Below are 14,958 nucleotides of genomic sequence, written 5' to 3'. Positions count from 1 at the left end.
GCAGCAGCCTTACTCTGACTGTTAAGAAACTTCTAGGGATAGGCCCTCAATTCCCAGCCTACCATTCTGTGCCTGGATTAGCTCTTGGTAGGCCTGTAACTGATAAAGTGGATGAAATGCCTGCTTTCATCTCTAGGGATAGAGGTGGGACAGAGAAAACCAGGCTGAGCTGAGCAGGAGCTGGATAAGTCAGGGTGCATTGAAAGCCTGGTTTTACAGAGGAAGCAGTGAGATCCACTCCGCAGGTGACTAGATGGATGTTACCTTAACTGAGTACTTCCTTTGGGTGGTTCCACATAAACTCTTTCCAGCGTGATCACATTCATACTCACAGGAGCCCTGGTAGGAATAAATGATGGTAGGACTCTTCCCATTTTACACGTAGGAAACAGCCAGGAGGGCGCCCAGGAAAAGCAGCTTCCCCAAGGTGGCACTGCCAGAAATGCACCACATGAACCCCACCTGCCCCTCACTGTTCCCTTCCTCACTTTCTGTTGAACTTTTAGCATTTGCCCTCTGTTTGAATGTCCCGTTTTGAAAGTTCTGGAAATGCCTTGCTTCTCCGTATAGAATGCTAGTGCCCCTGGGGTTTCTTCCTTTTACCCTTTGGCTTTCACAGCCCTGCTCAATCTGCTTCCCTTGTTCTCATCCGTGGAGGTATAACTTCTCAAATGTGAACCCGATTTTTTTTTTACAGTGTATTACACTGTAAAAAATATATGTTCTAGAAGAGTATTTTAACACAGTATTACACATGGAATAATAGGATAAATATGTTGTACTTAGTTCTCATATTTCTCTCTCTCTCTCTCTCTCTCTCTCTCTCTGTGTGTGTGTGTGTGTGTGTGGCGTATATGTCTATGTTTCTGTCCTGTTTACTAGTCCTGTTTCAAAAGAAGAACTTATATCCATACCAGAGTTTTCACCAGTGAATGAAATGATTCCTGGGGTGTCTCTAGACCAAAATGGAACTGGTAATGCCCGTGCACTTCAAGATCTCTTAGATTTCACTGGGCCCCCCATGTTCCCCAAGCGATCCAGTGAAAATCTCAGCCTGGATGACTGTAATAAAAACCTTATTGAAGGATTTAACAGTCCTGGCCAAGAAACTACTCTGAACACCTTCTGTTGACTAATGCAGCATCCCTTTAATGAAAGGTACAGTCTTTTGATCTTATTCTAAATCTCCAACTGGGGTTTGTGAAGATAGGATTGGTATCACTGAGCCTTCTGGATGGTCAATTTTATGTGAAAACTGTAAACACAAATATATTGTGGCATATACTGTGGCATATATAAGAACTGAGATAGCTTTCAAGTAGTCATTTTGTATGGGAGTCTTCAACACTGTGCCTGAGCTGCCTGCCCCTGTCTTCTGGAGTGTGTGGACAGGGAGGCTGAGAAGCACTGGCTCAAGGCTCAAGGTTTAACCACTCCCTGACTAGAGTAGCACCTTTTTTTTTTAAAAAAAAGATTTACTTATTTATTTGAAAGGCAGAGTTACAGAGAGGCAGAGGCAGAGAGAGGGAGAAGTCTTCCATCTGCTGCTTTACTCCCCAAATGGCCACAATGGCTGGAGCTGGGCCAATCTGAAGCCAGGAGCCAGGAGCTTCTTCTGGGTCTCCCACGTGGGTGCAAGGGCTCAAGGACTTGGGCCATCTTCTACTGCTTTCCCAGGTCATAGCAGAGAGCTGGACCAGAAGTGGAGCAGCCGGGACTTAAACCAGCACCCATGTGGGATGTGAACACTGCAGGCTGCGGCTTTACCTGCTATGCCACAGCGCCAGCTGGCCCCGAGTAGCGCCTTTTTTAAAGCCAAGGAGAGATTGCTCTAATGGTGTTGCAAGCAAAATACATTTCCCTCCTTAGTTTCCTCAGTGATATCCCACATTTCTTCTAGAATCATTCATAAACATTGAGGAATGTTGAACCATATGATTTACTGTTCTGTTGATTCTTCCAAAGCAGACATCAGTTCTTTGGTCATACCTGAGGGAGGCAAAGGAGAACTGTAGTTTATGCCCTGAAGGTTTTCAACCACCTTTGGCCTTTTTTCCTGCCAAAATGCTTCTAGAAGCTATTCTTATTTGAATCAGAGTTATCTGTGGATTACATATATTCTGCAGTTATGTAGACTTTGTTAAACATACTTAACATTTGTTTTATTTGAGTTTGGGGTTTATTTGATTATGAATGATGAAAACATAATTGGAGTCTATCACCACATCCTTTTTAAAAAAATTTATTTATGGGGCTGTTCATGGCATAGAGGGTTAAACCTGCCACCTGCAACACCAGCATCCCATATGGGCACCAGTTCAAATCCTAGCTGCTGCACTTCCAATCCAGCTCCCTGCTAATGGCCTGGGAAAAGCAGTGAAAGATGGCCCAAGCATTTGGGCCCCTCTTACCCAAGTGTGGAAGACTTGGAAGAAGCTCCTGGCTCCCCTGGCTTCAGCCTGGCCCAGTCCCAGCCATTGTGGCCATCTGAGGAGTGAACTAGTGGATGGAAGATCCCCTGTGTATCTGTCTGTCTGCCCCTCTCTCTGTGTAACTATGACTTTCAAATTTAAAAAGATTTATTTATTTATTTATTTATTTATTTGAAAGTCAGAATTAACAGAGAGGAAGAGACAGAGAGAGAGAAGGGAGAGATCTTCCATCCATTGGTTTACTCCCCAAATGACCACAACTGCCAGGGCTGGGCCAGGCCAAGGCCAGGAGCTTCTTCCAGGTCTCCCATGTGGGTGCAGGGGCCCAAGGACTTAGGCTATCTTCCACTGCCTTCCCAGGTGCATTAGCAGGGATCTGGATCAGAAGTGGAGCAGCCAGAACTGTAAGCAGCACCCATATGGGATGCCAGCACTACAGACAGCAGCTTGATCCACTGCACCACAGTACTGGCTCCTCACCACATCCTTTTATAGCTTAATTCCAAGTGGTCTTCCCATGTCACAATCTTTTTAAAAATATTTATTTATTTATTTGAAAGAGGGGTGGGGAATCTTCCATCTGCTGGTTCACTCCTGAAATGGCTGCAAAGGCCAGGCTGAAGCCAGGAGTCAGGAGCTTCTTCTGGAACTCCCACATGGGTGCAGGGGCCCAAATACTTGGGCCATCCTCTTCTGCTATCCCAGGCACATTAGCAGGAAGCTGGATTGGAAGTGGAGCAACCAGTCTCAAACCAGTGCCCAGATGGGATGCTAGCATTGCAGGCAGTGGCTTTACCTGCTATAACACAGCACCAGCCCCTCATGTCAAACTTTTAAAAACATTTTTATATTCATAGCATTCTTTGTCACTTTATATTTTATGATGCTCTACTCCTATAGTAAGAAAAATTTGACTCCTGAAATGATTTAATGTAACCTTTTGAATTCTCAGATGAGGAAATAGGTTGGGGAGATCCCATTGCCAAGGTCACTGTGTTTCATGTACTTATTTGTATCTGACCTCAACTCTTGCCTGTTGACAGACTTTAGAATATACTTTTCTTGGTTCTCTGGAAGGTGGTTGCAGTCTTTTGATATGTGAGAGGGAAAAGCATGACAAATGAATTTAGGGTGAACTGTATCCCTGGTTTGGAAAAGCAGCTGCCTTCTTGGATACTGAAAACATTGATTCAACTCAGAATTATTTTTCTCCAACAGTTCCATGGCTTATGGAGAAGTCTGTTTTGTGGTTAATATACCTTGATTTAATTAGTTTCCCTTGCGTTCACTTACTTCACTATCCAATAAAAACCAGAAAATCCTCAAAATTTAGGAGAGTATCCATAGGTCTTCAGATTTATTTCCTACATCTCTAAAAGAATTGCAAAATGCTTGTCCAAAAAGAAAAAAGATCTTGACTAAATCATTTTATTCACACTACTTACATATTTTAATTTTTTATTTAATCTAGTTCTCACATTTTCAAGTGTATTAGGGGGCATATGGAAATGTATTGGTGGTTTTGTTGTCACAATGGTTGGGGGCATTCTGAAGGCAAAGCTTAAAACGTTAACATCTGCAGGTTTTAGGAAAGTCTCAAACAAGGAAAATTTGACCCACCTAAAAGAATAATCCTATGTCAAATATTGTTTGTTCTCTATTGAGAAATACTGTATGAGCCAGTGAAAATAGAGAGACAGTAAGTACCATACTTTGTGTCAGTGAGAGAGAATAGAAGCTACAAACTGCAAAATACTCAGTGTTTTCATTAACTCAACCTGGTTTTGTTTTTTAATTAACACAGGTGGTGTTTGGAAGCTGTGAAGCTCCTTGTGTCATCTGAAGAAGCTGCTATCATCCTTAACCTCTGGATTCCCAGTTATTAGATGGGAATGTAACTGTCTTCCTAGGTAGTATGTCAAACACTGGCCACTCTTGGTAGAAACCCTGAGACTTCTGCCTTGTCGGGCTTTAGCAGTTTCATTTTACAGTACTATTTACAAGCTTCTGCTGCTGCTAAGGCACCTCCTGTACTTCTCTATTATGGTAGTGATCTCTGAATAACCTGAGTGACTCAAGCTCAGAAATTCTCTTTATAGCCATGCTTCTTCCCAAAGTTGGAGCACATAAACATTTAGATGTCTTTTTCCATAAAATATTCTAGACATTTGCCCAAACTCTAGTTAAAGATATGCTCAACTTTGGCTGTGTATCTCCCTGTCTTTGTTTAGAAGGAGAAATTGAGGAGCTTTCTCCCCTCCCCTAAGCTGCCTTGGCATGGGGGTTTCTCTGTTGAAAGGTGCCATCAAGAAGCCTTTTTTATTATTAAGCTTTGCCACCTGCAAAATGCATTGCCTCACATTACTCTTTTGGGGGTTAAAGTAATAAGTCTGGTTGAGTAAGGAAGTAAGCAGTATGTAATAATTTCTGTTCTCTTAGGTGTATTCTTATATACATGGGCAACTGAATCTAGCCAGAAGCCTTTCATTTCACACCTAAAAATCTGCAAGCTATAGTCCCACACCATCAAGTGGCTGTCCAACTGAGCAAATCATGTGTCTCATGTGCAGGTGGCTAGTTTTCCTGTTTTTGCTATTTATCTATTGGGTCTTGGGGGTTTTAACTATTTGTTTGCTCCTGTGCTTGCTCAACTATGATGAAACCAGGCACAAATGAAAATCACAGTGCTCTGGAAGAAGACGACCTCAATCTGTCTCAGTATATCACTTTGAGAGACTATAACATGAAGAAAAATTGAATAGGGATACAAATTATACTAGAATGTATACTCTGCAAATTCTATGCCATATAATGCTGTTTTCTAAATTTTGTTTCTGGTGAAATGTGACTCAGCTTAAATGACCTTTTCTTAATTGAAGCTTTTTTTTTTTTGACTTCTGTAGTAAAGAGTTTGGAAAGATCTATAGTTCTGAGGAAAGTTTGCAACCCGGAGATATGAAGAAGTCTCAATAGTAATCTTATTCATGTGCTCTTAAAGCCAGCTATAGTTTAAAATTATATCAGTTATGGAAACTTGTGTATGTCTGTGTATGTGTATATACTAAATAAAAATACATGTGCCTCCCTTAATGCAGTGCCACTGATCTGGATGAGTATCAAGGGGAAAATCCCTTTTATGACAAGCACACAGAAAAGATAGCATGGTCTGATCTTCAAAATATGCCTTGCCATTTTTCTTAGAGCTTTATTTTGCTAAATGTCCCATTTGTTGTGATCTGTTGTACCTCATAGTACCATTTTCACTGTGGTAATGCCTCATTTGCATGATGTATACATTCTGTCTAAATGTGAAATACATTTTCATTGAAGAGTCTAATGGCTTGCTAGTAGTGTCTTGTTTGTTTCTGTAAGCTCCATGAAGAAGTACACTGAAACCAAACCAGGTGGGTGTTTTTAAATATTAAAGCACGGAGCTCCACCCGGGTCTACCATGTGAGTAGCAGAGGTTCAAGCACTTGGGCCATTTTCTGCTGCTTTCCCAGGTGCATTAGAGGGAGCTGGATCAGAAGTGGAGCAGCAAGGATTTGGACCTGTACTCTGATATGGGATGCCAGCATCGCAAGCAGCAACTTAACCCACTTTGCCACAATACCCACCCCCAAACCGACATTTTAAAACACTTGTGGAGGAGCAGACATTAGCCTAGTGGTTAAGACATGCATAGCCCACTTTAGGAGTACCTGGGTTTGGCCGGCGCCGCAGCTCACTAGGCTAATCCTCCACCTAGCGGCACCGGCACACCGGGTTCTAGTCCTGGTAGGGGCGCCAGATTCTTTCCCGGTTGCCCCTTTTCCAGGGCAACTCTCTGCTGTGACCCAGGAAGGCAGTGGAGGATGGCCCAAGTGCTTGGGCCCTGCACCCCATGGGAGACCAGGAGAAGCATCTGGCTCCTGGCTTTGGATCAGCGTGGTGCGCCAGCCGCAGCGCGCCAGCTGTGGTGGCCATTGGAGGGTGAACCAATGGCAAAGGAAGACCTTTCTCTCTGTCTCTTTCTCTCACTGTCCACTCTGCCTGTCCAAAAAAAAAAAGGAGTACCTGGGTTTGATTCCTGACTCCCCCTCCTGGATCCAGCTTCCGGCTAATGAAGAACCTTGGAGGCAGTGGTTATGACTCAAGTAATTGGGTTCCTGCCACCTACACAGGCAGCATGGTTTGTGTTCCCAGCTCTCAGCTTCAGCTCTTGCATTTAGGGAGTGAATTAGTGGATTGGGGGTGGGGCGGGGCTCACTTGCAGATCTGCCATGGGTATCCTTTCCTTGTCAATTTTTTTTTTTTTGACAGGCAGAGTTAGACAGTGAGAGAGAGACAGAAAGGTCTTCCTTTTTCCATTGGTTCACCCCCCAAATGGTCACCACGGCTGGCGCGCTGCGCCAATCCAAAGCCAGGAGCCAGGTGCTTCCACTTGGTCTCCCATGCGGGTGCAGGGCCCAAACACTTGGGCCATCCTGCACTGCCTTCTTGGGCCACAGCAGAGAGCTGGCCTGGAAGAGGAGCAACCGGGAGAGAACCGGCGCCCCAACTGGGACTAGAACCTGGGGTGCCAGCGTCGCAGGTGGAGGATTAGCCAAGTGAGCTGTGGCGCTGGCCTCCCTGTCAAATTTATTAAAAATTCATCTGTTGCCAGTGACAAGTTGGATATAAGCTTGTTAAGTGATGGCCTGTCCCTCAAACTTCTAAGTACCACAAAATTCTTGTACTGATGGAGGGATTTCTAGATAGCTAAGACACAGTTAACTTTGGTATAATCTGTGAGAGCATTTCACATAATTTGACATTTAAACAAAATTATAATGGAAATGTTGACCTTTATTTTCAAGTAAGCTGAAACCCAGACCAGCTATTTTTGTATCTAACTCATTGACTTATCTGCTGCCTGGGAGGCAGTTCCAGCCCAGGTCAGGGGCCAAGTGGGCAGGACCAGAATTAGGAAGTCTCATGGTAACTTCTGGGCTGCCATCTCTGAAGCTGAGGGCCCAGTCTGCCCAACCCTCCCAGAACCCTCTGGTCAGGGCACAGGAGTGGATTCTGTTTTCATAGGCAGGCCTCTGACAGAGATTAGAAGTAGCTAATGTTGTCATAATCTGTAGCCACTGGTGGCAAGTCATTCTGAAGGAAAATTTCTAGTTTGTGAACATTGTAAATTTTTCTTAATAAATACAAATTTCCTCTTACTCAAATACTTTCGTATGCTAAATTTAAGCAGCAAAGGCAAGGAATTCATTTGTTTCGAGAGGTATACTCATTACCCTGTGAAGCAGCACAGGTCAGCCTCCATCCCTGCTCCTCAGCACGGTTCAGGAAGCATAGTTACATAAGAAAAGGCAGTGAGAACTCTCTGAAATCGGAATCTCTCCATAGAAACTCTTTTTTTGGGGGAAAACCCAGGAGAAACAACTGAAAAACTCTTAGAATAATTTTATAAGGGGAGGAGGACAGCTGTGAAAGATAGTTTTCTTACACATAGCAGTAAACAGGAAATAAATCCCAACAAAAACCATACATTTCCTAGAAATAACCAACTATATCTGAAACTTGACCAAGGGTTGTTAACACAGATTTAAATGCAAAGACGTGCGTGTGAGGAAGGCTAATAGCACTGATGTTGGCCCCGACCAGTGTGGTGCTCCTCTTGAACAGACGTCCCCTTTAATGCTGGGGTATTCGTCCTACAGATGTCTCCTTCCAAGATGCTGGGGAATAGTCAGCGAAGCTCGTCAGTGGAGTTCCTTGGCCGCAGGAGGCTGCGCCCTTGAGGTTAAATCTCCAGGGGCAGCCTGTATCTAATGACTGGATAACCCAAGTGTACAAAAAGCTGGGCAACTTAGAAGGGGCTGTTGCAGCATCAGTCACCTGAGGCCTTCACTGTGACTGCATTGCAGCCTAACTCCTCCCTTCTGCCTCCCTCACACCTGCTGTGCACTCTGAAAACATCCTTCGTGCTGATTGGTTTCAGAGTCTGTTTGCTGGAGATGCTGCCCTGTAGGCATTCCTTGTCTCCTAACATCCAAAACAACCTTCTGAGATAAGCATAGTTGTTTAAGACTCACTTCAAGGTGAGGTGAAGAGTCAGGCTAAGTAGCTTATCCAGGGTCACACACAGCCAGGAAGTTCAGAGCTGGGATCTCAACCGAAGTTGCCCTGGCTGACTCCAGCTCAAAACTCCTGTTTGGGGAGATCAAGCTGACCCAGCCCCTGGAGGTTCTTGTGGTCTACCCAGCTCCTACCTACATTGCAAGTCTCCCCATAAACCTCTCCAATCAGCAGCTTCCCTCACCAGAAGTGTTGCTGACTTTGCAAATCCTTGAGACTCTTCTGAGGGCATTTAATCCATCTTCGTATGGCTCACCCCAGCAGAGTATATGTAACTTTCCATCTGGGAGCACAGTTACATGACATCTTTTTTTCCTCATCTAGGAGGCAACCCATTTCATAGAAAACTTCATTTACTAAACAACTATGAATGAACACCTACTCTGCCAAATGTTTTGTTAGGCATGGGGATGGAACAAGAAGCAAGACTAAATATTGTCCCCACCCTCCTGGAGCTATAGTCTAGCAGGAAGAGAGACAGTAGATACATGATTTAAGAAGTTACTATTTACAGGTGTGATGAGTGTGAATGTCAGACCTCTTACACATTTTCATGTTAGAGCTTGGTGAGACATTTGTGGGATTCTTTGATTAATGTCTATTTCTTTCCCTCGCCATAAGTCTTGTGTAACAGCAGGACTGCCATATATCTATTCACCCAATACACATACCCAGTAAACATTTGTGAGTGAATAAACACAGTTGCTGCTGAGGAAATCCGTGAATTAACATTCATAGCCTCTTATCTACATGTCTTTCTGCCAGACTCACATTCTGTCACAAGGAAGGGACCTTGCTTTTTATTTTTGCCTTTAAATCCCCAGCACCTGGAATGGCACCTGTCACAGGGTAGACATGATAAATGTTGGTTGAATGATTAATCTTAAAAAATTGAGTGTTAAGTATAGTCCGGATAATTCTGCTAAACACACCAGAAAGTGATTTCAATATTAAAGGTGTCTGTCATACATAATAAATAACAAGCTCCAAAGGCCCACCCAGTGACATCAGGACTCGGGAAGCATTTCTTTCTGTGTGTGGGCTCTGAAGAAGGTTGCAGCAGCACCAGCATTTTATGTTCACACCACTATGGGCTCACACCATCATGGTCAAAGGCATGATGAAGTCAGTGGCAGACTGCTCTTTGTGCTGCTCCCTCCTTTTGCCAGGGAAGAAACTCACTCCCAGGAGACTTCTCATTTCTTCTTATTAGATCTTAGACCTATCCCTAAGTTAATCACTGGCCAAAGGGAGTGAGATCACCACATGTATAAGTTGAGGTAATCCTAGCTTCTATAACAAAAAACTCATGCAGAATGGCTCAAATACAATAAAAGCTCTTACCCACCCCCCCATGTGAAGTCCAAAATATATGTGCCTGATTACAACTGCAGTGAGTGGTAATTCAGGAGCCTGGCTCTTTCCATCTTGTAGTGCCATTATCTTTCAATTTAATTTTGTGTTTTTCTTCTTTCCAGGGAAAAGATTTATTTATTTATTTGAAAGAGTTACACAGGGAGAAGGAGAGATCTTCCATCTGCTGGTTCACTCCTCAGATGGCTGTAATGGTTGGGGCTGAGTCAGGCCAAAGCTAGGAACCAGAACCTTAATCCTCATCCGGGTCTCCCATGTGAGTGGTAAGGACCCGAGTAGTTGGGCCATTCTTGGCTGCTTTTCCCAGGCCATTATAAGGGAGCTGGATCAGAAGTGGAACAGCCAAACTGGTGTCCATATGGGATGCTGGCATCATAGGCAACAGCTTTACCTGCTATCTCACAACATCAGCCCCTTACCATGTTTTTCTACATTAAGCTGACAAAATAAAAAGTATGTGGAGACAGACTGCCTCCCAACCACCTTGACCTATAAGGGACACACACCACTTCTGCTCACATTTGTCAGCAAGAACTAGCCACATGGCTCCACTTAGGTGCAAGGGATGCTGGGAAGTATATTCCCTGGCTAGTTTGCTTCTTACCAGAGATGCTGCTACGCTGTGGAAGGAGGGTATGTAATTTGGCCAATAGTTTTTTCTGCCATGCCATGATTTACTTGGACTAGCGCTGTCCAAAAGGAATATAAGTCACAAATTTCAGTTTTCTAGTAGGGAACCTGGTAAGGGAGGGGTGGTAAATATAATGATTGTAGTAGTATAAAATTGACCACGGAGTCTCTTATATTCTCTCCTATGGGAGAGTAGGAATTGGAATGAAAAATTAAGACATCTCAGGTACCTAGCAAATACAGGGTTGAACAAAGGAAATTTGTTGGATAAATGAAAGTTTTGAAAGATTAATGACTTTTGAATTGGTTTATGCATTGTCCCAGGATACCAAAACATAGCGTTTGTGATAGGAAGAAACACATGAACTGAATCTATCAAGGATTTGGGGGAAGAGCTTCTGGAGAGAAGGCTTGCAGAATGTTTAAATAAGAGGAATAACAAACTTTAAAGAAAATACTTCGCAGTGAAATGCAGTTTTAATGCTAATCTCATTGTTCCTTTTTGCCTTGCATTAATGTAGATAGTCCACATCAACTGTTTTTCAAGATAATTGTTAAGTTGTGACATTATTTTAAAATCACAAATATTATATGACTTCCTGAAGCAGGACCAAGCCCATACACATATTACATTACAAAAGAGTTCACCAGAAATAATTTAAGGAACCAGAGGGTTACTAACAGCTACCAAATTTTGTTCAAGAATTCATCCTCTTTCTCCATAGGAAAACAGACATAAAGGCAGTGACTAGAATGAGCAAAGAGGAACCTACAGGGTAAGCCTATCTGAAAACGTCTTTTTCCAAACAGTATAAATCTTTTTTGTCTGTACTCTGCTGTTGACAGAGCCATTAAAAAAAAAAAAAGGCAAAAAAAGACAGAGTCCATAAAAGATACCTAAATCACGAGATGGAAGAAAAGGAGGGAATAGGGCCAGCTAAGCATTATGCATCAAATTTCATGAGCAGAATTAAACCACATAGCCAACAAGTGAAGAGAAAAACCCCCTGATTGTGTCAGTCCATGATTATGTACTGGGTCTTCAGAACGCTCATGGGAAATGCATATGATGAAAAAACTGTATAGATTTCAAAAAGCTTTTACCAATATAAACTTACTATTTTAAATTTGTATTTCTTTATTTGAGAGGATGAGAGAAACAAAGAGACAGAGTGAGAGATCTCTCATTGGCTGGTTTACTCGGGAAATGCCTGAAACAGCTGGAGCTGGCGCTGGCAGTACAATGCAGGTCACCCACTTGTGTGGCAAGAAACCAACCACTTGAGCCACTACTGCTGCCTTGCGGGGTTTGTATGTATTAGCTGGAAGCCGGAAATCAAACTCAGGTACTCTGATCTGGGATGCAGGTTTCTTTACTGGGCTAAGTGCCTGCTCCCATAAACTTATCTTTTAGTTCCATTTTGCCAGAAACTTTTTGAAGTACCCTCATAAGTGCTAATGTTGCTGAAGGCAGAACTAACACAATCCAAAGTATAATCCAGATGAAAACCCTAAGAAAAACCTGGGCTGACAGTGTTTTCAAAAAATAAAAATATTTGTCCTACTTTTTTTTTTTAAGATTTATTTATTTATTTATTTGAAAGTCAGAGTTATACAGAGAGAGGAGAGGCAGAGAGAGAGAGATACTCCATCCACTAGTTCATTCCCCAGATGACTGCAACGGCCGGAGCTGCGCCCATCCAAAGCCAGGAGCCAGGAGCTTTTTCCAGGTCTCCCATGCGGGTGCAGGGGCCCAAGGACTTGGGCCATCTTCCACTGCTATCCCAGGCCATAGTAAAGAGCTAGATTGGAAGAGGAGCAGCTGGGACTAGAACCGGAGCCGATATGGGATGCCACTCTTCTGGCCAGGGCATTAACCCACTGCGCCACAGCGCCGGCCCCTGTTCTACTTGTTTATAACTTTCTTTTTCTCACACCAGTGTTTTATAAAGAAAGCTACACAGAAGGGCAGAGGATTTGGTCAGTCTCCTCAGAGGCTTTCTGCCTCCAAAACATGACAATGACAGTGGGCACTTGGGGTAATTCTGGATCAAAGCCTGAATCCCTCTTTTAAAATATTGTTACTTTTGTTCCTCATATATGGATTTAAAAGTTAGCCTGAATTTCATATACGTTTTGTGTGCTCCTGCTGGCTTGCAACTGCATCAGCAATGAAGTATTTCTCCAACCTAAGTGTGCATGTGAAGCGCCTGATAACTTGCTGAAACACTTGCCTGCGCCCCATTCCCAGAGCCTCTGATTCAGTAGGTATAAGCAGAAGCTTTAAGATCTACTGCACGGTTCAGTCCTTGCGCCTTTTCTCCTGAAAAAAACCCCAGTAGTGTCTGATAGGGTCAGTTCCTTCAGTCTGCATCCCAGGAAGAAGAACCAAAACAAATATGCATTTGTTGTTAAAATCTACCGAGATTTTAGAATTGTTATTGTAGCATAACCTACTCTAATTTTCTAAAAAAGGTTTTTTTTAAAGATCTATTTATTTATTTATTTGAAAGAGTTATAGAAAGGCAGAGGCAGAGAGAGAGGTTTAATCCCCAAATGGCCTCAACAGCCAGAGCTGTTCCGATCCTAAGCCAGGAGCCTGGAGCTTCTTCCAGGTCTCCTATGTGAGTAGAGGGGCTCAAGGACTTGAGCCATCTTCTACTGCTTTCCTAGACCATAGCAGAGAGCTGGATCAGAAGTGGAGCAGCCGGGACTTGAACTGGCACCCATATGGGATGCCAGCACTGCAGGCGGTGGTTTTACCTGCTTTGCCACAGCTCTGGCCCCTGAAAATATTTTTATTTATGTATTTGAGACAGAGGGAGACAGAGATTTTTCAGCTGCATCTCCCACACGGATGGCAGGGGCCCAAGCACTTGGGCCATCCTCTACTGCTTTCCCAGGTGCATTAGCAGGGAGCTGGATGGGAAGTGGAGCAGCTGGGGCTTGAACCAGCGCCCATATGGGATGCTACTATCACAGGCGGCAGTTTAATTTTTCAAAATTAACTAATTTCACTTGAAAGGCAGAAAGAGAAAGATCTCCTTTCTGCTGGCTCACTCCTCAGAGTCCCCAAGAGCTGGGGCTAGACCAGGCTGAGGCTGGGAGCCAGGAACTCAACTGAGGTGTCCCATGTGTGCCGCAGGGACTCAAATACTTGAGCCACCACCTGCTGCCCCCCACGGTGCACATGAGCAGGAAGCTTCCAGACACTCCCATATGGGGTGCAGGCATCCTAAGAGCTGGATCAGAAGTGAAGCAGGCTGGACTCAAACCAGTGGTGCCCATGGTGAGGGCAGATGCTTGACCTCCTACACCGCAGCGCCAGCACGGGAACTAAAGCTTTGAGAAGCCATATCAGTATCAACAAAGCAAATCTAATGCCCATTGGAATGCTAAAAAAGGTGTGGTGATGATAAAATGAGAACTACCACAGGAAACTGAACAAATGGAGCAGAAACTTATTGTACAATGTTGGAGAACCTTCCTGATTGAAGCTTATGTGGGCAGATACGCAGGCAGAGAAACATTATTCTTTTTTTTTTTTTTTTTTTTTTTTTTGACAGGCAGAGTTAGACAGAGAAACGTCTTCCTTCCATTGGTTCACCCCCCAAATGGCTGCTACGGCCGGAGCTGTGCCCATCCGAAGCCAGGAGCCAGGTGCTTCTCCTGGTCTCCCATGGGGTGCAGGGCCCAAGCACTTGGGCCATCCTCCACTGCACTCCCGGGCCACAGCAGAGAGCTGGCCTGGAAGAGGGGCAACCGGGACAGAATCCGGCGCCCCGACCGGGACTAGAACCCGGTGTGCCGGCGCCGCAAGGCGGAGGATTAGCCTAGTGAGCCGCGGCGCTGGCCAGCATTATTCATTCTTAAATCGCAAAAATGTCAGTGAGAAGGTAGTTCTGTTTTCCAGGTAGAAGCTTCATTCGAGGCCATGGGCCACGGCTAGCGGTTAGGGGAACGGTCAGAGACTGAGCAGGCGGGGCAGACGCGACAGAGGAGTGATTCAGGTGAGCAGGTGCTGGAAAGGCTCCGAGGGCCCAGTCAGGGGCTGAAGACCGAGGCCCATGTACTCCGTGGCCATCTCTGACTCCTGGTACGCCCACCTGCCCAAAGCTGGAAGCTCCACGAGACCACGCTCCGGCCCTTGAAAGAGGGGCAACCTCCAACCCCCGCCCCTCAAGCCCCATAATCCCTCAATCTACAACGCTCAGGGCGTTCCCTCTTTCTCGGAGGGCGGGTGGCATAGGGCGCAGGCGCTCTGGACAGGAAGGCCGAGGTGGAAATGGCCAGTAGAGGGCGCAGGCGCCCTGGACGGGGCACCTTCACGTGGGGAGGGAGAGGACGGTGGTCCGCGAGGGAGCCGGCTCAGCGCGAGGCCGAAGACAGTGGGCGGGCCCAGGGAGGGGGC

The 14,958-nt window shown here is 44.7% G+C and overlaps 1 protein-coding gene across 10 annotated transcripts in view; it reads left to right on the top strand.

Moving 5' to 3' along the window:
* The window catches only part of MAP7D2 (MAP7 domain containing 2), a 138,894-nt gene extending 133,128 nt beyond the window's left edge, over positions 1–5,766 (top strand). For all 10 annotated transcript variants that reach the window (XM_002719945.6, XM_002719944.6, XM_008272430.5 and 7 more), the window contains 2 exons: positions 883–1,158; positions 4,237–5,766. In XM_002719945.6, the coding sequence (XP_002719991.1) occupies positions 883–1,132 (250 nt within the window). In that variant the 3' untranslated portion in view covers positions 1,133–1,158; positions 4,237–5,766. The remainder of the gene's footprint in view (positions 1–882; positions 1,159–4,236) is intronic.
* Positions 5,767–14,958: the final 9,192 nt, after the last annotated feature.

Source organism: Oryctolagus cuniculus, chromosome X, assembly GCF_051225735.1.
Source record: "Oryctolagus cuniculus isolate XC-2025 breed Fujian yellow rabbit chromosome X, ASM5122573v1, whole genome shotgun sequence".
Lineage (NCBI taxonomy): Eukaryota > Metazoa > Chordata > Mammalia > Lagomorpha > Leporidae > Oryctolagus > Oryctolagus cuniculus.
Note: the sequence above shows the minus strand (reverse complement) of the source record. Positions and strands in the feature narration are given on the sequence as shown.